At 38.7% G+C, this 22,726-nt stretch overlaps 1 protein-coding gene, 1 long non-coding RNA gene and 1 gene segment (V, D, J or C); all 3 read left to right on the forward strand.

Moving 5' to 3' along the window:
- LOC127360258 (T cell receptor beta chain MC.7.G5) overlaps positions 1-22,726 on the forward strand; it is a gene marked incomplete in the record, with an annotated part of 299,553 nt that overhangs the window by 205,144 nt on the left and 71,683 nt on the right.
- On the forward strand, positions 9-985 carry LOC127360799 (uncharacterized). Of its 2 annotated transcripts, none has more exons than XR_007883928.1 (2): positions 9-221; positions 297-985. It is a non-coding gene; the product is annotated as an uncharacterized LOC127360799 (long non-coding RNA). The 2 variants fall into 2 exon arrangements; XR_007883929.1 differs by having other exon boundaries at positions 9-191.
- LOC127360401 (T cell receptor beta variable 6-1-like) lies at positions 14,919-16,349 on the forward strand. The segment is given in 2 exon segments: positions 14,919-15,690; positions 15,841-16,349. Coding segments are annotated over 2 exon segments (528 nt in total).

A 22,726-nucleotide genomic window follows, 5' to 3' on the forward strand; every position in this document is an offset into this window, starting at 1 on the left:
GATGTCATGGCTCTGCTCCCCTCCTGCTCCCTTTGCTCCTCCCCCTTCCCTGTGTGTCTGAGGGTGCGGCCTCCATTCTCCTCACCTGCTGCCTGCTGTCTCACCTGCTCTCAATCATTCATCATGCCTCAGTCTTCAAGAACCCCGGTCTTCCTCCCATTCATCGCCAGATTGTTTCAGCCTATGTGGTGGTAACTCTTGTGGCTCTTCCCAGTATTAAGGTAGGCAACTTCAAGCCCTCTTGTGTTTTCCCTGTGCCTGTCCCCTTGTCTAACTGTTTCTCTCCCGTGCCCCAGGGTCCCTTTGTGCAGTTTGGCTTCCTGTGTCCGCTCACCTGTGCCTCTGTGTCTCCGGTCTCTTCCGCCATCAGTGTTATTTATTATATCAGTAGCTTTGTGATATAATTGTTATACTGGAGTGTAGAAACATATTGTACAAGTTAAAGATCAGTGAATGTGAAATGACATACAAAACAAATACAGAAGTTGTCACATCACTACTTTTACATTCTGTATTATGTTTCTTTCTCTGATCCTTAAATGTAAAAAAAACAACATGTTTCTTACTTTTCATGCATTACAGAACTGTGTGAAATTACTACACTGTATTTTGTGACAGATAACTGTCTGAATCTAGAATCAAAAGACATTTTATCTATAAACCTCCATCACCTCTGGGTTTACTGCTGAATATAGTGACTAACACCTGGAACCAGTTGAATCCAAACCCTATCAAAAATGTTTCATGACTCTGTGTCTGATGTGTCCTGACCACTAACAAATGTGTATAAAGACCAATGTAGGCAGCCTGTCTGTTAATTCACATGTATCACCAGTGTGTGCTGTCTCACAGTAATAACACACCTTTTTACAGACAACATCATCATGTGACAGGATGGAGGACGAGATGCTGTTATCAGCTTTGTTGAACTCATCACTGTAACTGTGATTTGTCTGATCAGCAGATTAAAATGATCTGATCTTCACTGTGTCCCTGTTCAGAGCTACAGGTATTACACTTTTACACTTACTGTGATGCAAGTTGTCAAGTTGCACAAAAACACAAACACGAGAAGAAAGAGCTGATTGTTGAGTCTCATGATCATCAAATACTGACACTGGGAATGAAACTCAACAACCAACTATCTTCAAACCACCAACCCACAGTGTCCATCTCTCTTGGCTCTGTCTGGTGGATTCTTGTTAATTCCATTAGTAGCACTAGAAGGAGCCATAGGTGTCACGGCCCATCGGCCGTGATCCTGGCCTCCTTCATGCCACTTGTGGGCGTGGCCGCTGGAGCTCCTGCCCCCACACCTGTGGCTCATCACACTACTCAGCACTCCTGTTCCTCATCATCGTCAACTCACCCCTCATAAGCCAGGCCGACCTTCCAGTCCCCGCTGGATTGTTGAATCATCTAGTATGAGAACATGCTAACCAACCAGAACTTTTGCGATAAAGAATTACCTGTCTCATCTCCAGACCCAGAGCACTGGAGCCCGGACCCCATACCCACTCTCTGTCTCACCTGCATCTCTGGCCACTCAATCCATGTCTGTTTGTGCATTTCAATAAAATCTCCTTATTGAGACTTCTAACTCTGGTCTGAACTTGAGTCCTTGTCACCAGCCCTGACAATAGGAACCAGATTTATTTACCTGATCTGACTCACATACTACAGCCAGGATAAGTTTCAGTAAATATGACAAAAAGTTACCTACTGCAGCTTTAAGAACATAAAACCACTGAAATATGGATGTGGCCAAAGATTTGTTTTTATATATTATATATTCTTAAAGAGCAATTCAAACCCTCTGATAAGAAAATATACCATACATTCAATTACAGTTTGGTTTTGTATGGAGTTGCAGTAATTATATTTTCAGATTAATCATTTCGTTGACAGATAGTAAAAATAAAATAGTAAACATCACCAATCATCAATCCCAGAGTCATTATTAGCTTGTTCTGCAAAGAAAACAAAGCCCAAAACATAGCTAATGTTTGGCTTTTTTGGTCTTGATAAGTGTTCACAACATAATGAAAATCTGTCTCCTCCCATCGAAGCTGATCCCTGAACGTCTGTTCAGTCCGTCAGTGCAAAGACAGAGAGGAAGATAAAGACATCATGATCAGAAAGCTCAACAGGATCACTCTGCTGCTTCTCTGGCTCTCCTGTAGGTTTCAATTCAAATTCTAAAAGTTACATTTTTTTTAAAACAATCTCTGTTTTCTTAATGTTTTCTCTTTAAATGCAGGTTGTTCACTGAGCAATAAAGTCCATCAGGCTCCATCGTCAATATTAGGAAGTCCCAATGGTTTATCAGCAATCAGCTGCAACCATTCAATCAGTTCATACTTTGTAATATTGTGGTACCAGCAGCCGATGGGGGACTCTGACCTTAAACTCATTGGATATATTTCATATGATAGTCCAACCATCGAGGATAAATTCCAAAAGCATTTCAACATAAGTGGACATGGCTCCAAAAACTCTCAACTTCATGTGCTGAAACTCAGAGATCCAGAAGACAGTGCCACGTACTTCTGTGCAGCGAATAAGCACAGTGACTCAATTTCCCTCTCCCCTTTACAAAAACCCTCTCTGATAATCAGCCACATAAAGTCACGCTGAAGAGGAGCACACCTGCATCGAACTGCAGCCTGTGGCAGGAAATCAACACTGATATCAACCTTAAAACGGTCTTTTCCTGTGTTTACCAGGAGAGCAGGATACTTTACAAATCCACTGATGAAGACATGTGACGGTCCATAAAGCAGACTCCTCCTCCTCGTCCTCTTCATCCAGGCAGCTCTCTTCAGTTTGCAGTCATTATTGTTTTCTTTTCATCTACGTTACAATCATGATCAGACTTCTTATACATTTAGCAGCTCTGCCGTTCTGTTTAACAGGTAATATGCATTAACTCCTAACTAAATATTTTCAATTAGGTTTAACTTTATTGGTCACTAAAGATGTTTGTTTTAAATGTCTCTTGCAGAACTCTCAAAAACCAGTGTTCATCAGACTCCCACTGCCATGATTAAAGATGCTGGAGAAGACATCCTGATGAACTGCAGCCATTCAAACACTGATTTTAATATGATTCAGTGGTACAAACAGTCTGCTGGGGAAAATGATATGGCTTTAATTGGTTATGTACGATTCACTTCTGCGGTTGTTGAAGATAAATTCAAAGACTCTTATAATGTGAGCGGTCATGGATCAAGTCTGGCACATCTTCATATTCCAAAGAGTCGATCCGAGAACAGCGCAGTGTATTTCTGTGCAGCCAGTAGAGCACAGTGCTACACAAACCCTCCGTCTTTAACAAAAACCTTCTCTGACGCAGCCAGTTACAGAAATTACCACTTGAACCACATTGTGAATGACTGATAGACAGCTGGTGCACCATGAGACAGGTAGATTCTTAGTTTATCCATTAGGGTGCAGTGTTTTTCCAGATCTGTTGATTCTGAATTTGATGTTGTTGAATTTAATCAATTCTATATACGTGTAGTTTATATGGTGAATATTACTAATTCAACATTTTTAACAGCAATTCAACAATTCATGGACTGAAGAGACTGTGTTTTGTTTGGTCTTTAAACAGCAGTAACATCACATAAAATGTATTTGTTATTATTAACACTGCTATTTATTACTTCCTTGAGGTGGCAGTGTGTATTTTACCCCCAGCGGTGCGTAATGGTAACTGGCATGATGGTTTTAATATTTAGAAAAGGAGGATATGACGTTGTTTTTCTGATAGGAGGACTTAATCAGAAAGGGAGGAGGGAATCATCTGTATACCAGCATAGTGAAGAAAACAGCACCAGAAACAAGACTGACTTTAAAAACACAACATGATGATCATTGTCTGCTGCATAACCTTGAATGTTATACTGGTGTCAGGTAATGAAAAGACTTTTTAGATAATTGGTATTTATCTTTGCAAAAAGATTGTTTGCCTGTAGTATGAAAGAAAGTTTCATACTACAGGCTCTGGCATGTAAACTGAATTATATAAAATGAGGTAAAAATAAGCACATGTACTTTCAGAGATTCAAAGAAACCATTGGGCTTTTAAACTAAAGAAACATTATTTTATTTCCACTTCCTCTCTAACTTTAACTGGTGTCTGGTGCTCAACTGCAATCACTGATATATTGTGTGTTGTTTCTCTTGATGGCTTTTCCACAGGTTCCTCTCTAAATGAACTAGTCTACCAGAATCCAGCCCACACTTTCAACAAACCTGAAGGAGCAGCTAAAATTGAGTGTTCACACAGTATTCAAAACTATGATACAATCCTCTGGTACAAGAAATCAAAGAACAGACAGCTGCAGTTGCTTGGATACATGGTGGGAGGCAGTGGATACCCAGAGACTGGAGTGAAGGTGAAGATAGCAGGGAGTGCAAATAAAGACCAAAACTGCACATTAACAATTGAAGAACTCCAGCTGAACAGCAGTGCAGTGTACTTCTGTGCAGCCAGATTACACAGCGCTACATATCACTGCTCCTCAGTACAAAAACCTCCACAACACATTTTGTCATCTCGCTACTACAGCTCACAGCCTCTTGCACCTGTATGCTTTCATTTTATGAGGTGGTGATATATCTTTAATCAGATCTTTATACAGAGGCAGAAGTGGTAGTTGACATGATGGTTATAATGTTAAGAGGAGGAGGATACACTTATGGCACCACCCACCTCATGCCTTCATGTTGGTTTGCTGATAGGAGGGTTTACTCAAAGAGGAGGATGGAAATAATCATAATCATCTGCCGACACACTGAGAATATCTTTTGTATCAGCAATAAAATTATTACCAAACACATAAGACAACATGATCATCTTATTCCTAAGCATTCATTTGAACACTATTCTGGTTTCAGGTAATGTTATCCTTAGTTGTTAACATCTGTTTATACTTTAGTGTTTTACAGTGCTGCTATTTTAGCTGTAACTGAATTTTATTACACTGTTGAATTTACCAGCACTCATTCTTATACACTGTGCCTTGTCTTTTCAGCAGGATCTTCTCTCAGTGACCAAGTCCATCAGACTCCAGCTGACATTTACAACATTTCAGGACAAATAGCCAAGATTGAATGTTTCCACACCAATCCAAGCTTTAACCAAATCATCTGGTACAAGAAATCAAAAAGACAACTCGAGCTACTGGGATATGTGTATGTAAATGATCCATATCCAGAGACTGGAGTGAAGGTGAAGATAGCAGGGAGTGCAAATAAAGACCAAACCTGCACATTAACAATTGAAGAACTCCAGCTGAACAGCAGTGCAGTGTACTTCTGTGCTGCTAGTTTACACAGTGCTACATATCACTGCTCCTCAGTACAAAAACCTCATCACACGTTTTCACCTCACTACTACAGCCCATAGCCTCTTGCACCTGAAATAAGTCAGTGTAACTAATGTTGGTCTTCCCTCTCTCATCCAGATCATATAGTATAATGGTAGGTTCCTTATGTGCAGCTATGAAACAGTTAACCTGCCACATCCTGTTATAAACAGCAGCCTCATATATTCAGTATCTCTGCAGTATCTCATTTTAATAAGGTCACTGCGATGTCTTAAATCTGTGTACTGTAAATAAGCATTAAAGGCCGGACGGTCCAATCATCTAAATTCAAAACTTATTCCTTTAGCTTTCTATTACTGCCAAATGAGTGAACAGATTATTTTAAATACTCAGAGTAAGACAAAGCAACAACCAAGTCAACAAGACCCAGGACCCCCACTGATAGTGCCTGTTAAACCCACCACCCACCCTGAATCTATACATTACATTAATGCTCATCCATTGGCAGTAAACCTGATTCTGATTCAGAAGTCTACCATTAAAGGTGTTTTTTGTTGTTGTTTTTTAATAGTGCAATAACTTCTTAAGAAAGAAGGAAAAGGTTAGAATGAAGTTATACAGTGTCGTCTCTATTTTAATTGCACTGCATTCAACCTCAGATTGTTATTGATACCTCTGTCCTTTAAATGTTAAGTTAAAGTCGATCATTGTGAGTGTATCTGCAAACAAAGACAAACATGACCTATTACAAAAATATGCATTAGGTCATCCATTGAAGTACATAGTTAAGATCAATTCTCTAAGTTCAGAGTCAGTGCTGTATTTTCAACAATCTAACATCTAATATTGTATTATTATAGTACTTACTAGTAAGGTGCAACATTTTACAAATTTGTTTGTTCAGATTATAAGAGGTATTTATTGTTTTGCTTCCTTTCATACGGTGGCAGTATATCTTTACTGGTGTGCCGTGGTAGTTGACAGGATGGTTTTAATTTAAGAGAGGAAGAAGCTCTATGATACCGCCTACCTTAAAAAGGTTGAGTTTGTTTTCCTGATAGGAGGGTGTACTCAGAAAAGAAGATAGAAACAGTATACCAGCCTACACTGTGATGAAAACAGAACCAATAACTACACTGAACTTAATAAAACACAACATCATGATAATCTTCCTCTGGATAACCATTAATGTTATACTAGTTTCAGGTAATAAAAAAGTCTTCATTGTTATTTTAACATGTGTATTTACAGTTGTCAGGGTGCTGTAGTTAATTACATTGAATTTGCATGTTCAACCAGATTCAAGAAAAAGGACTTAGAGGATTTATTTGCACTCACTAACTGTGATTGTATATTGTTTGATATATTTTTCTTTTTAATAGGTTCCTCTCTCAGTGACAAAGTCCACCAAACTCCAGCTGACGTGTACAAAAAAAAAACGGAGAAACAGCCAAAATCCGATGTTCACACAGTATTCAGGATTATAACCAGATCTACTGGTACAAGCAAACGAAGAACGGGCAGATGCAGCTCCTGGGATACATGAATGTAAACGATGGATATCCTGAAGATGGAGTGAATGTAAAGATGGAAGGGGGTGCACTAAAAGACCAAACGTGCACATTAATAATTGAAGAACTCCAGCTGAACAGCAGTGCAGTGTACTTCTGTGCTGCTAGTTTATACAGTGCTACATATCACTGCTCCTCAGTACAAAAACCTCCAAAACACATGTTTTCATCTCAGAGCCTTTTGCACCTGTATGCTTTAATCAAACCTTCATACAGAGGCAGCAGTGGTAGTTGACATGATGGTTATAATGTTAAGAGGAGGAGGATACACTTATGACACCACCCACCTCATGCCTTCATGTTGGTTTGCTGATAGGAGGGTTTACTCAAAGAGGAGGATGGAAATAATCATAATCATCTGCCGACACACTGAGAATATCTTTTGTATCAGCAATAAAATTATTACCAAACACAAAATACAACATGATCATCTTATTCCTAAGCATTCATTTGAACACTATTCTGGTTTCAGGTAATGTTATCCTTAGTTGTTAACATCTGTTTATACTTTAGTGTTTTACAGTGCTGCTATTTTAGCTGTAACTGAATTTTATTACATTGTTGAATTTACCAGCACTCATTCTTATACACTGTCTTGTCTTTTCAACAGGTTCCTCTCTCAGTGACCAAGTCCACCAGACTCCAGCTGACATTTACAACACACCAGGACAAATAGCCAAGATCGAATGTTTCCACACCAATCCAAGCTTTAACCAAATTCTCTGGTACAAGAAATCAAAGAACAGACAGCTGCAGTTGCTTGGATACATGATGGGAGGCAGTGGATCTCCAGAGAAGGGAGTGAAGGTGAAGATAGCAGGGAGTGCAAATAAAGACCAAAACTGCCAAGATCGAATGTTTCCACACCAATCCAAGCTTTAACCGAGTCCTCTGGTACAAGCAAACAAATGGACAACTGCAGTTCCTGGGATATATGTTAGCAAACACTGGAAACCCAGAGAATGGAGTGAAGGTTAAGATAGAAGGGGGTGCAAATAAAGACCAAACCTGCACGTTAATAATTGAAGAACTCCAGCTGAACAGCAGTGCAGTGTACTTCTGTGCTGCTAGTTTACACAGTGCTACATATCACTGCTCCTCTGTACAAAAACCTCCACAACACATGTTTTCAGCCTCTTGCACCTGTATGCTTTCATTTTATGAAGTGGTGATATATCTTATTACTACACTGTATTTTGTGACACATGACTGTCTGAATCTAGAATAAAAAGACATTTTATCTATAAACCTCCATCACCTCTGGGTTTACTGCCAAAGATAGTGACTAGCACCTGGAACCAACCACCCTCACCAAATGTTCAACATCCTCCTGTTTTATATTCATAAATGACACAAGACATTTTGTTTACAACTAACAGGTATCTCAAATCAGTGGTTCAAAATTAGAACTGTTAACATGTATGATCACTGCCTCATATTGCATGTACAGCCTGATCTTCCATCATTTTAAAAAGGTGTGTTCAATTCAGTGCATTAACAAAACTGGCCTCCTCAGCTGTCAGTGTTACCGATCTGAATGTAGGGGGACCTCCAGTACCTCTTAACATCTGCTCATACACTTCACCTGACCATGTAGGTTTTTATACAGCAGCTCACAGGAGAAGGGGACGTCACACACTGCAGAGACACACCTACATCCAACTCTTCATCTCTCTGTGAATACACTGACAGACTCATATGAGACTTTGAGAGTTTTAGAACATGGACATTATCAAACATGGTCTCCTCAGCTTGTTGGTATTTGCGCTCTGGATAGGAGGTTAAGTGCCGCAAGATCTGAACATTTATTTCAAAGATCAAATGTCTCCTTATGCTAACTTTTACTGTTCTACACACAGGTCTAATTGATGGGAGCGATGTCACCCAGAATGAGACACTGTGGAAATTCAAGGGCGACAATGCAACAATAGACTGCAGACACACGAAGGGTGTTGGCTACAATGACATGTACTGGTACAGACAGCTGCCAGGAGAAACAATGAAACAAACTGTGTTCACATCACTTGGCATGGATAATCATTACTTTGGAAATTTTAGCAAAGAGAAATTCTCAGCCACCAAACCTGACTTTGCCAGTGGGACATTCACAGTGAACAATCTGAAGCCAGAAGATAAAGGCTTGTACTTCTGTGCTGTGAGTAAACACAGTGATACAGACACATGTGAAAGCTGAACAAAAACCTCAGTACACTGTCGGCATAAGTGCTGCAATTATCTCACGTACTGTAGAGGGACCTCGAGAACCGCAAATCCTCCCAGTTACACTTTGTGGATTTTGATAAGGAAGCCAACACATGACACTCCCACCTGCAACTTTTTAGATCTCCAACTGCTCTTGACAATTATTAGTCCTGTTGCACTCTCTGAATGGGAGAACATGGACTTTTTCAAACGTGGTCTCCTAATATTTCTGCTCTGGATTAAAGGTAAGATCTACCAACAACATTATAATCTTTAACTTTTGTTAGGTTAACCAGCACAAGTTAAAAATTTGTTTAAATGGTCAACTATAGGACAGTTAAAATATTCACATGTGCTAACACCTTATTATACACACAGGTCTAACTGCTGGGGATGATGTCACCCAGACTGACACACTATGGAAGTTCAAGGGCGACAGTGCAACAATAGACTGCAGTCACACTACAGCCAGATGTACTGGTACAGACAGCTACCAGGAGAGGGGATGAAGCAAATAGTTCTCACCTCTACAACTTCACCACATAAATATGAAAGTGGCTTCAGTGAGAACAAGTTTCCAGCGCAGAAGAACGACCCTCAGACTGGATCTTTGACAGTGGAGAAGCTGCTGCCTGAGGACAGTGGAGTGTATTTTTGTGCTGTGAGTCAACACAGTGATACAGGTGACTGAGACAGCTGTACAAATACCCAACTGTTGCTGTCACAATGAATAATTCAATTCAATTCAATTCAATTTTATTTGTATAGCGCCAATTCATAACAGAAGTTATCTCAGGACACTTTTCAAATAGAGCAGGTCTAGACCGAACTCTTTAAAATATTAATTACATAGACCCAACAGTACCACCATGAGCAAGCACTTGGCGACAAGGGCAAGGAAAAACTGCCTGTTAAAAGGCAGAAACCTAGGACAGATCCTCCGGCTCTAGGTGGGTGGTCGTCTGTCTCGACCAGTTGGGGTGAGGGTGAGGGTGAGGGTAGAGAGAGAGAGAGAGAGAGAGAGAGAGAGAGAGAGAGAGAGAGAGAGAGAGAGGTGCACAGCAACAACAGTATTGGCAATGGCAATCTAGCAGGACCATGGCAGGAGGCTCCACCAGGATCGACAAGAACCTGCAAGACGAGAAAGCACAAGAACTCCGGGGAAGAAGTGAAATTAGTAACATGCATTAATGGAACATGAATGAGTGCAGAAAGAGAGAGGAAGGGAGGAGCTCAGTGCACCATGGGAAATCCCCCGATAGTCTAGGCCTATAGCAGCATAACTAAGGGATGGTTCAGGACTCACCTGATCCAGCCCTAACTATAAGCTTTATCAAAGAGGAATGTCTTAAGCCTACTCTTGAATGTGGTGAGGGTGTCTGCCTCCCGAACCACAACTGGAAGCTGGTTCCACAGGAGAGGAGCTTGGTAACTGAAGGCTCTGGCTCCTGTTCTACTTTTAGAGACTATAGGAACCACAAGTAGCCCAGCATTCAGAGAACGTAGTGTTCTAGTGGGGTAATAGGGTACTATGAGCTCTTTAAGATATGAAGGGGTCTGACCATGAAGAGCTTTATAGGTAAGGAGGAGGATTTTAAATTCTATTCTACATTTTACAGGGAGCCAATGCAGAGAAGCTAGTACAGGAGAGATGTGATCTCTTTTTCTAATTCCTGTCAGTACTCGTGCTGCAGCGTTCTGAATTAATTGGAGCGTTTTAATGGACTTATTGGGGAAACCTGATAATAAAGAGTTGCAGTAATCCAGCCTTGAAGTAACAAATGCATAGATTAGTTTTTCTGCATCTGTCTGTGATAGTCTGTGTCTTATTTTTGTAATATTACGTAAATGAAAGAAGGCAGTCCTAGAGGTCTGCTTTATGTGAGAGTTAAATGACAAATTCTGATCAAAGGTAACTCCAAGATTAGAAGATATCATCACTGTGTATAATTCTCTGTAGGAGGAGCTGGAGACCTGTATACTACATTAACATTTTGAGCAGTCAGTGTTATTTATTATATCAGTAGCTTTGTAATATAATTGTTATACTGGAGTGTAGAAATATGTTGAAGTTAAAGGTCAGTGAATGTGAAATGACATACAAAAGAAATACAGAAATTGTCACATCACTACTTTTTACATTCTGTGTTAGGTTTCTTTCTCTGACCCTTAAATGTAAAAAAAAAAAACATGTTTTTTTACTTTTCATGCATTACAGAACTGTGTGAAATTACTACACTGTATTTTGTGACAGATAACTGTCTGAATCTAGAATAAAAAGACATTTTATCTATAAACCTCCATCAGCTCTGGGTTAACTGCCAAATATAGTGACTAACACCTGGAACCAATTGAATCCAAACCCTATCAAAAACGTTTTATGACTTTGTGTCTGATGTGTCCTGACTACTAACAAATGTTAATAAAGACCAATGTAGGCAGCCTGTCTGTTAATTCACATGTATCACCAGTGTGTGCTGTCTCACAGTAATAACACACCTTTTTACAGACAGCATCATCATGTGACAGGATGGAGGACGAGATGCTGTTATCAGCTTTGTTGAACTCATCACTGTAACTATAATTTGTCTGTTCAGCAGATTAAAATGATCTGATCTTCACTGTGTCCCTGTTCAGAGCTACAGGTATTATACTTTTACACAAAAACACAAACACGAGAAGAAAGAGTTGATTGTTGAGTGTCATGATCATCTAATACTGACGCTGGGAATGACACTCAACAATCAACTATCTTCAAACCACCAACCCACAGTGTCCATCTCTCTTGGCTCTGTCTGGTGGATTCTTGTTAATTCCATTAGTAGCACTAGGAGGAGCCAGAGGAACCAGATTTATTTACCTGATCTCACTGTCAGGATAAGTTTCAATAAATATGACAAAAAGTTATTTTTTATAAAAGTTACCTACTGCAGCTTTAATGACATAAAACCACTGAAATATGGATGTGTTCAAAGATTTGTTTTTATATATTATGTATTCTTAAAGAGCAAGTCAAACCCTCTGATAAGAAAATATACAATAAATTCAATTCGGTTGTTTTTTTATGGAGTTGCAGTAATTATATTTTCAGATTAATCATTTAGTTGACGGATAGTCAAAATAAAATAGTAAACATCACCAATCATCAATCCCAGAGTCATTATTAGCTTGTTCTGCAAAGAAAACAAAGCCCAAAACATAGCTAATGTTTGGCTTTTTTGGTCTTGATAAATGTTCACAACATAATGAAAATCTGTCTCCTCCCATCTAAGCTGATCCCTGAACGTCTATTCAGTCAGTCAGTGCAAAGACAGAGAGGAAGATAAAGACATCATGATCAGAAAGCTCCAACAGGATCACTCTGCTGCTTCTCTGGCTCTCCTGTAGGTTTCAATTCAAATTCTAAAAGTTCCATTTTTTGAAACCATCTCTGTTTTCTTAATGTTTTTCTCTTTAAATGCAGGTTGTTCACTGAGCAATAAAGTCCATCAGGCTCCATCGTCAATATTAGGAAGTCCCAATGGTTCACCAGAAATCAGCTGCAACCATTCAATCAGTTCATACTATGTAATATTGTGGTACCAGCAGCCGATGGGGGACTCTGACCTTAAACTCATTGGATATATTTATTATGATAATCCAACCATCGAGGATAAATTCCGACAGCATTTCAATATAACTGGACATGGCTCCACAAAATCTCAACTTCATGTGCAGAAACTCAGAGATCCAGAAGACAGTGCCACGTACTTCTGTGCAGCGAGTAAGCACAGTGACTCAATTTCCCTCTCCCCTTTACAAAAACCCTCTCTGATAATCAGCCACATAAAGTCACGCTGAAGAGGAGCACACCTGCATCGAACTGCAGCCTGTGGCAGGAAATCAACACTGATATCAACCTTAAAACGGTCTTTTCCTGTGTTTACCAGGAGAGCAGGACACTGTACAAATCCACTGATGAAGACATGTGACGGTCCGTAAAGCAGACTCCTCCTCCTCGTCCTCTACATCCAGGCAGATCTCTTCAGTTTGCAGTCATTATTGTTTTCTTTTCATCTACGTTACAATCTACAATACAATTTATACAGAGGCAGCAGTGGTAGTTGACATGATGGTTATAATGTTAAGAGGAGGAGGATACACTTATGACACCACCCACCTCATGCCTTCATGTTGGTTTGCTGATAGGAGGGTTTACTCAAAGAGGAGGATGGAAATAATCATAATCATCTGCCGACACACTGAGAATATCTTTTGTATCAGCAATAAAATTATTACCAAACACAAAAGACAACATGATCATCTTATTCCTAAGCATTCATTTGAACACTATTCTGGTTTCAGGTAATGTCATCATAAGTTATTAACATCTGTTTATACTTTAGTGTTTTACAGTGCTGCTATTTTAGCTGTAACTGAATTTTATTACACTGTTGAATTTACCAGCACTCATTCTTATACACTGTGTCTTGTCTTTTCAGCAGGTTCCTCTCTCAGTGACCAAGTCAATCAGACTCCAGCTGACATTTACAACATTTCAGGACAAATAGCCAAGATCGAATGTTTCCACACCAATCCAAGCTTTAACCAAATCCTCTGGTACAAGAAATCAAAAAGACAACTAGAGCTACTGGGATATGTGTATGTAAATGATCCATATCCAGAGACTGGAGTGAAGGTGAAGATAGCAGGGAGTGCAAATAAAGACCAAACCTGCACATTAATAATTGAACATTCCCTCTCTCGTCCAGATCAGATAGTATAATGGTAGGTTCCTTATGTGCAGCTATGAAACAGTTAACCTGCCACATGCTGTTATAAACAACAGCCTCATATATTCAGTATCTCTGCAGTATCTCATTTCAATAAGTTCACTGCGATGTCTTAAATCTGTGTACTGTAAATAAGCATTAAAGGCCGGACGGTCCAATCATCTAAATTCAAAACTTATTCCTTTAGCTTTCTATTACTGCCAAATGAGTGAACAGATTATTTTAAATACTCAGAGTAAGACAAGGCAACAACCAAGTCAACAAGACCCAGGACCCCCACTAATAATGCCTGTTAAACCTACCACTCACCCTGAATCTATACATTACATTACATTAATGCTCATCCATTGGCAGTAAACCTGATTCTGATTCAGAAGTCTACCATTAAAGGTGTTTTTTGTTTTGTTTTTTTTATAGTGCAATAACTTCTAAAGAAAAAAGGAAAAGGTTAGAATGAAGTTATACAGTGCCGTCTTTATTTTATTTGCATTGCATTCAACCTCAGATTGTTATTGATACCTCTGTCCTTTAAATGTTAAGTTAAAGTCGATCATTGTGAGTGTATCTGCAAACAAAGACAAACATGACCTATTACAAAAATATGCATTAGGTCATCCATTGAAGTACATAGTTAAGATCAATTCTCTAAGTTCAGAGTCAGTGCTGTGTTTACTCATAAAAGAAGATAGAAACAGTATACCAGCCTACACTGTGATGAAAACACAGAACCAATAACTACACTGAACTTAATAAAACCCAACATCATGATAATCTTCCTCTGGATAACCATTAATGTTATACTAGTTTTAGGTAATAAAAAAGTCTTCATTGTTATTTTAACATGTGTATTTACAGTTGTCAGGGTGCTGTAGTTAATTACATTGAATTTGCATGTTCAACCAGATTCAAGAAAAAGGACTTAGAGGATTTATTTGCAGTCACTAACTGTGATTGTATATTGTTTGATATATTTTTCTTTTTAACAGGTTCCTCTCTCAGTGACAAAGTCCACCAAACTCCAGCTGACGTGTACAAAAAAAAAAAAAAAGAGAAACAGCCAAAATCCGCTGTTCACACAGTATTCAGGATTATAACCAGATCTACTGGTACAAGCAAACGAAGAACGGGCAGATGCAGCTCCTGGGATACATGAATGTAAACGATGGATATCCTGAAGATGGAGTGAATGTAAAGATGGAAGGGGGTGCACTAAAAGACCAAACGTGCACATTAACAATAGAAGAACTCCAGCTGAACAGCAGTGCAGTGTACTTCTGTGCTGCTAGTTCACACAGTGCTACATATCACTGCTCCTCAGTACAAAAACCTTCTGATATCTTCATGTTACAGCTCACACTTACACCTGTATTAACCCATTCTAACCAATGTTGGTCTTCCCTTTCATCCAGATCAGATATTATAATGGGAGGTTCCTTATGTTCCTAACAACAGCCTCAGACGTTCAGCAGGTCTGCAGTGCCTGCACCTTATTTCAACAAGATAACTATCACATGGTTGTCCAATTATCTGAATGCAACTGTCTACTACTGAGAAATAAATCAACAGCTCCAGAAGTTTTTAAATATTCAGACTAAGAGACCAAGTTCATGTTAGCAGTGTCTCTGGTGGTACATCATATCACATCATACAGCGACACTCCCACAACTCTTCATCTCTCTGCTGTAACGTCACACCTCCCATCACACACACTGACACCGACTATCGGTCTCCAAGTTCATGTTACTCAGAACACAATAATGATCACTGCTGGTCTGATCAGACTCTCTGCAGCTCTGCTCTGGATTGTAGGTACTGTACACTCTGATGCTGAGGACTGAGAGGAGAATCTGTTACTTTAAAGTCATACAAATGATTTTATATTGATCATTCTGTCAGCATACAGAGGACCTGCTGGTGGTCCTGTAACATGACATGTGATTTTCTTTTTTACCCCCACAGGTCTAATTGATGGGAGTGATGTCACTCAGACACCTTTGCTGTGGAAGCTCAAGGATCAGTCTGCCACAATGAACTGCAGTCACAACAAGGACGCTTCTTTTTACCAGATGTACTGGTACAGACAGCTACCAGGAGAGGGGATGAAGCAAATAGTTTACACAACTACAATTCCCCCGTTTCAATATGAAAGTGGCTTCAGCGAGGACAAGTTTCCAGCGCAGAAGAACAACCCTCAGACTGGATCTTTGACAGTGGAGAAGCTGCTGCCTGAGGACAGTGGAGTGTATTTTTGTGCTGTGAGTCAACACAGTGATACAGGTGACTGAGACAGCTGTACAAATACCCAACTGTTGCTGTCACAATGAATAGAAGACACCATCACTGTGTATAATTCTCTGTAGGAGGAGCTGGAGACCTGTATACTACATTAAGATTTTGAGTAGTCAGTTTTATTTATTATATCAGTAGCTTTGTGATATAATTGTTATACTGGAGTGTAGAAATATGTTGAAGTTAAAGGTCAGTGAATGTGAAATGACATACAAAACAAATACAGAAATTGTCACATCACTACTTTTTACATTCTGTATTAGGTTTCTTTCTCTGACCCTTAAATGTAAAAAAAACAACATGTTTCTTACTTTTCATGCATTACAGAACTGTGTGAAATTACTACACTGTATTTTGTGACAGATAACTGTCTGAATCTAGAATAAAAAGACATTTTATCTATAAACCTCCATAACCTCTGGGTTTACTGCCAAATATACTGACTAGCACCTGGAACCAACTGAATCCAAACCCTATCAAAAACGTTTTATGACTCTGTGTCTGATGTGTCCTGACTACTAACAAATGTTAATAAAGACCAATGTAGGCAGCCTGTCTGTTAATCCACATGTATCACCAGTGTGTGCTGTCTCACAGTAATCACACACCTTTTTACTGTTATCAGCTTTGTTGAACTCATCACTGTAACTATAATTTTTCTGATCAGCAGATTAAAATGATCTGATCTTCACTGTGTCCCTGTTCAGAGCTATAGGTTTTATACTTTTGCACAAAAACACAAACACAAGAAGAAAGAGCTGATTGTTGAGTCTCATGATCATCAAATACTGATGCTGGGAATGAAACTCAACAATCAACTATCTTCAAACCACCAACCCACAGTGTCCATCTTTCTTGGCTCTGTCTGGTGGATTCTTGTTAATTCCATTAGTAGCACTAGGAGGAGCCAGAGGAACCAGATTTATTCACCTGATCTCACTGTCAGGATAAGTTTCAGTAAATATGACAAAAAGTTATTTTTTATAAAAGGTACCTACTGCAGCTTTAAGAACATAAAACCACTGAAATATGGATGTGTTCAAAGATTTGTTTTTATATATTATATATTCTTAAAGAGCAAGTCAAACCCTCTGATAAGAAAATATACAATAAATTCAATTCGTTTTTTATGGAGTTGCAGTAATTATATTTTAAGATTAATCATTTAGTTGACGGATAGTCAAAATAAAATAGTAAACATCACCAATCATCAATCCCAGAGTCATTATTAGCTTGTTCAGGAAAGAAAACAAAGCCCAAAACATAGCTAATGTTTGGCTTTTTCCATTTTGAAAAATGTTCACAACATAATGAAAATCTGTCTCCTCCCATCTAAGCTGATCCCTGAACGTCTGTTCAGTCCGTCAGTGCAAAGACAGAGAGGAAGATAAAGACATCATGATCAGAAAGCTCAACAGGATCACTCTGCTGCTTCTCTGGCTCTCCTGTAGGTTTCAATTCAAATTCTAAAAGTTACATTTTTTGAAACCATCTCTGTTTTCTTAATGTTTTCTCTTTAAATGCAGGTTGTTCACTGAGCAATAAAGTCCATCAGGCTCCATCGTCAATATTAGGAAGTCCCAATGGTTCACCAGAAATCAGCTGCAACCATTCAATCAGTTCATACTATGTAATATTGTGGTACCAGCAGCCGATGGGGGACTCTGACCTTAAACTCATTGGATATATTTCATATGATAGTCCAGCCATCGAGGATGAATTCAAACAGCATTTCAATATAACTGGACATGGCTCCAAGAAATCTCAACTTCATGTGCAGAAACTCAGAGAGCCAGAAGACAGTGCCACGTACTTCTGTGCAGCGAGTAAGCACAGTGACTCAATTTCCCTCTCCCTTTTACAAAAACCCTCTCTGATAATCAGCCACATAAAGTCACGCTGAAGAGGAGCACACCTGCATCGAACTGCAGCCTGTGGCAGGAAATCAACACTGATATCAACCTTAAAATGGTCTTTTCCTGTGTTTACCAGGAGAACAGGATACTGTACAAATCCACTGATGAAGACATGTGACGGTCCGTAAAGCAGACTCCTCCTCCTCATCCTCTACATCCAGGCAGCTCTCTTCAGTTTGCAGTCATTATTGTTTTCTTTTCATCTACCTTACAATCATGATCAGACTTCTTATACATTTAGCAGCTCTGCCGTTCTGTTTAACAGGTAATATGCATTAACTCCCAACTAAATATTTTCAATTAAGTTTAAGTTTATTCGTCACTAAAGCTGTTTGTTTTAAATGTCTCTTGCAGAACTCTCAAAAACCAGCGTTCATCAGACTCCCACTGCCATGATTAAAGATGCTGGAGAAGACATCCTGATGAACTGCAACCATTCAAACACTGATTTTAATATGATCCAGTGGTACAAACAGTCTGCTGGAGAATATGATATGGCTTTAATTGGTTATGTACAATTCACTTCTGCGGTTGTTGAAGATAAATTCAAAGACTCTTATGATGTGAGCGGTCATGGATCAAGTCTGGCACATCTTCATATTCCAAAGAGTCGATCCGAGAACAGCGCAGTGTATTTCTGTGCAGCCAGTAGAGCACAGTGCTACACAAACCCTCCGTCTTTAACAAAAACCTTCTCTGACGCAGCCAGTTACAGAAATTACCACTTGAACCACATCGTGAATGACTGATACACAGCTGGTGCACCATGAGACAGGTAGATTCTTAGTTTATCCATTAGGGTGCAGTGTTTTTCCAGATCTGTTGATGTTGAATTTGATGTTGTTGTTGAATTTAATCAATTCTATATACGTGTAGTTTATATGGTGAATATTACTAATTCAACATTTTAACATTTTTAACGGCAACAACAACAATTCATGGACTGAAGAGACTGTGTTTTGTTTGGTCTTTAAAACAGCAGTAACATCACATAAAATGTATTTGTTATTATTAACACTGCTATTTATTACTTCCTTGAGGTGGCAGTGTGTATCTTACCCCCAGCGGCGTGTAATGGTAACTGGCATGATGGTTTTAATATTTAGAAAAGGAGGATATGACGTTTTTCTGATAGGAGGACTTAATCAGAAAGGGAGGAGGGAATCCTCTGTATACCAGCATAGTGAAGAAAACAGCACCAGAAACAAGACTGACTTTAAAAACACAACATGATGATCATTGTCTGCTGCATAACCTTGAATGTTATACTGGTTTCAGGTAATGAAAAGTATTTTTAGATGATTGGTGTTTATCTTTGCAAAAAGATTTTTTACCTGAATTATGAAAGAAAATATCATACTACAGGCTCTGGCATGTAAACTGAATTATATAAAATGAGGTAAAAATAAGCACATGTACTTTCAGGGATTCAAAGAAACCATTGGGCTTTTAAAGTAAAGAAACAAATTATTTTTATTTCGACTTCCTCTCTAACTTTAACTGGTGTCTGGTGCTCAACTGCAATCACTGATATATTGTGTGTTGTTTCTCTTGAAGGCTTTTCCACAGGTTCCTCTCTAAATGAACTAGTCTACCAGAATCCAGCCCACACTTTCAACAAACCTGAAGGAGCAGCTAAAATTGAGTGTTCACACAGTATTCAAAACTATAATACAATCCTCTGGTACAAGAAATCAAAGAACAGACAGCTGCAGTTGCTTGGATACATGATGGGAGGCAGTGGATACCCAGAGACTGGAGTGAAGGTGAAGATAGCAGGGAGTGCAAATAAAGACCAAAACTGCACATTAACAATTGAAGAACTCCAGCTGAACAGCAGTGCAGTGTACTTCTGTGCTGCTAGTTTACACAGTGCTACATATCACTGCTCCTCAGTACAAAAACCTCCACAACACATGTTTCATCTCACAACCTCTTGCACCTGTATGGTTTAATCAGACCTTTATACAGAGGCAGCAGTGGTAGTTGACATGATGGTTATAATGTTAAGAGGAGGAGGATACACTTATGACACCACCCACCTCATGCCTTCATGTTGGTTTGCTGATAGGAGGGTTTACTCAAAGAGGAGGATGGAAATAATCATAATCATCTGCCGACACACTGAGAATATCTTTTGTATCAGCGATAAAATTATTACCAAACACAAAAGACAACATGATCATCTTATTCCTAAGCATTCATTTGAACACTATTCTGGTTTCAGGTAATGTCATCTGGTGTTTTACAGTGCTGCTATTTTAGCTGTAACTGAATTTTATAACTTTGTTGAATTAACCAGCACTCATTCTTATACACTGTGTCTCATCTTTTCAGCAGGTTCCTCTCTCAGTGACCAAGTCCATCAGACTCCAGCTGACATTTACAACACAACAGGACAAATAACCAAGATTGAATGCTTCCACACCAATCCAAGCTTTGACCGAATCCTCTGGTACAAGCAAACAGACGGACAACTACAGTTCCTGGGATATATGTATGTAAATGATCCATATCCAGAGATTGGAGTGAATGTGAAGATAGGAGGGAGTGCAAATAAAGACCAAACCTGCACATTAACAATTGAAGAACTCCAGCTGAACAGCAGTGCAGTGTACATCTGTGCTGCTAGTATACACAGTGGTACATATCACTGCTCCTCAGTACAAAAACCTCCACAACAAATGTTTTCATCTCGCTACTACAGCTCACAGCCTCTTGCACCTGTATGCTTTCCTTTTATGAGGTGGTGATATATCTTTAATCAGACCTTTATACAGAGGCAGCAGTGGTAGTTGACATGATGGTTATAATGTTAAGAGGAGGAGGATACACTTATGACAACACCCACATCATGCCTTCATGTTGGTTTGCTGATATGAGGGTTTACTCAAAGAGGAGGATCGAAATAATCATAATCATCTGCCGACACACTGAGAATATTTTTTTTATCAACGATAAAATTATTACCAAACACAAAAGACAACATGATCATCTTATTCCTAAGCATTCATTTGAACACTATTCTGGTTTCAGGTAATGTCGTCTGAGGTTTTGACATCTGTGTCGGGCTCAACGTCGTAGTGTGTTACAGTGGTTTAACTGTATTAGGTTGATCAATTAATGGTTATCAAAATGTATAATTATCAAAAGATAATAGAAAATGACTTTAATTAATATTAAAGATCCTCGGGGCACCACCCTTAAATAAGGGAAACGATAATCAATAATCGATTGATCAGTCTCATAAAAATACACCAAACTATTAATTCAGAAGTCAGATTTATAATTAAATTAATAAATACAACCAAAATCATTATTAATAGCTAAAGTGGGAGCTTTGGAGTTCTACATAGAAAAGGTTGGTATCACCCACTCTTATACGAAATTAAATAGGCCAGCATATATAAACACAAGCATTTATTAAAAGGGATATAATAAAAGCAAACAGAGGAAAATACACTGTATACAATCTAACTTAAAGAAACTAAGTTAAAGGAAAAAGGTGTGTGTGTGTGTGTGTGTGTGTGTGTGTGTGTGTGTGTGTGTGTGTGTGTGTGTGTGTGTGTGTCAAGGAGGAGGAGGAGGAGGTTTAAATCTGTGTACTGTAAATAAGCATTAAAGGCCAGATGGTCCAATCATCTAAATTCAAAACGTATTCCTTTAGCTTTCTATTACTGCCAAATGAGTGAACAGATTATTTTAAATACTCAGAGTAAGACAAAGCAACAACCAAGTCAACAAGACCCAGGACCCCCACTGACAGTGCCTGTTAAACCTACCACCCACCCTGAATCTATACATTACATTAATGCTCATCCATTGGCAGTAAACCTGATTCTGATTCAGAAGTCTACCATTAAAGGTGTTTTTTGTTGTTGTTTTTTAATAGGGCAATAACTTCTAAAGAAAGAAGGAAAAGATTAGAATGAAGTTATACAGTGTCGTCTTTATTTTAATTGCACTGCATTCAACCTCAGATTGTTATTGATACCTCTGTCCTTTAAATGTTAAGTTAAAGTCGATCATTGTGAGTGAATCTGCAAACAAAGACAAACATGACCTATTACAAAAATATGCATTAGGTCATCCATTGAAGTACATAGTTAAGATCAATTCTCTAAGTTCAGAGTCAGTGCTGTATTTTCAACAATCTAACATCTAATATTGTATTATTATAGTACTTACTAGTTAGGTGCAACATTTTACAAATTTGTTTGTTCAGATTATAAGAGGTATTTATTGTTTTGCTTCCTTTCATAAGGTGGCAGTATATCTTTACTGGTGTGCCGTGGTAGTTGACAGGATGGTTTTAATTTAAGAGAGGAAGAAGCTCTATAACACCGCCTACCTTAAAAAGGTTGAGTTTGTTTTCCTGATAGGAGGGTTTACTCAGAAAAGGAGATAGAAACAGTATACCAACCTACACTGTGATGAAAACAGAACCAATAACTACACTGAACTTAATAAAACACAACATCATGATAATCTTCCTCTGGATAACCATTAATGTTATACTAGTTTCAGGTAATAAAAAGTCTTCATTGTTATTTCAACATTGTCAGGGTGCTGTAGCTAATTACATTGAATTTGCATGTTCAACCAGATTCAAGAAAAAGGACTTAGAGGATTTATTTGCA

This window comes from Dicentrarchus labrax, unplaced genomic scaffold (assembly GCF_905237075.1).
Source record: "Dicentrarchus labrax unplaced genomic scaffold, dlabrax2021, whole genome shotgun sequence".
NCBI classification, from domain to species: Eukaryota; Metazoa; Chordata; class Actinopteri; family Moronidae; genus Dicentrarchus; species Dicentrarchus labrax.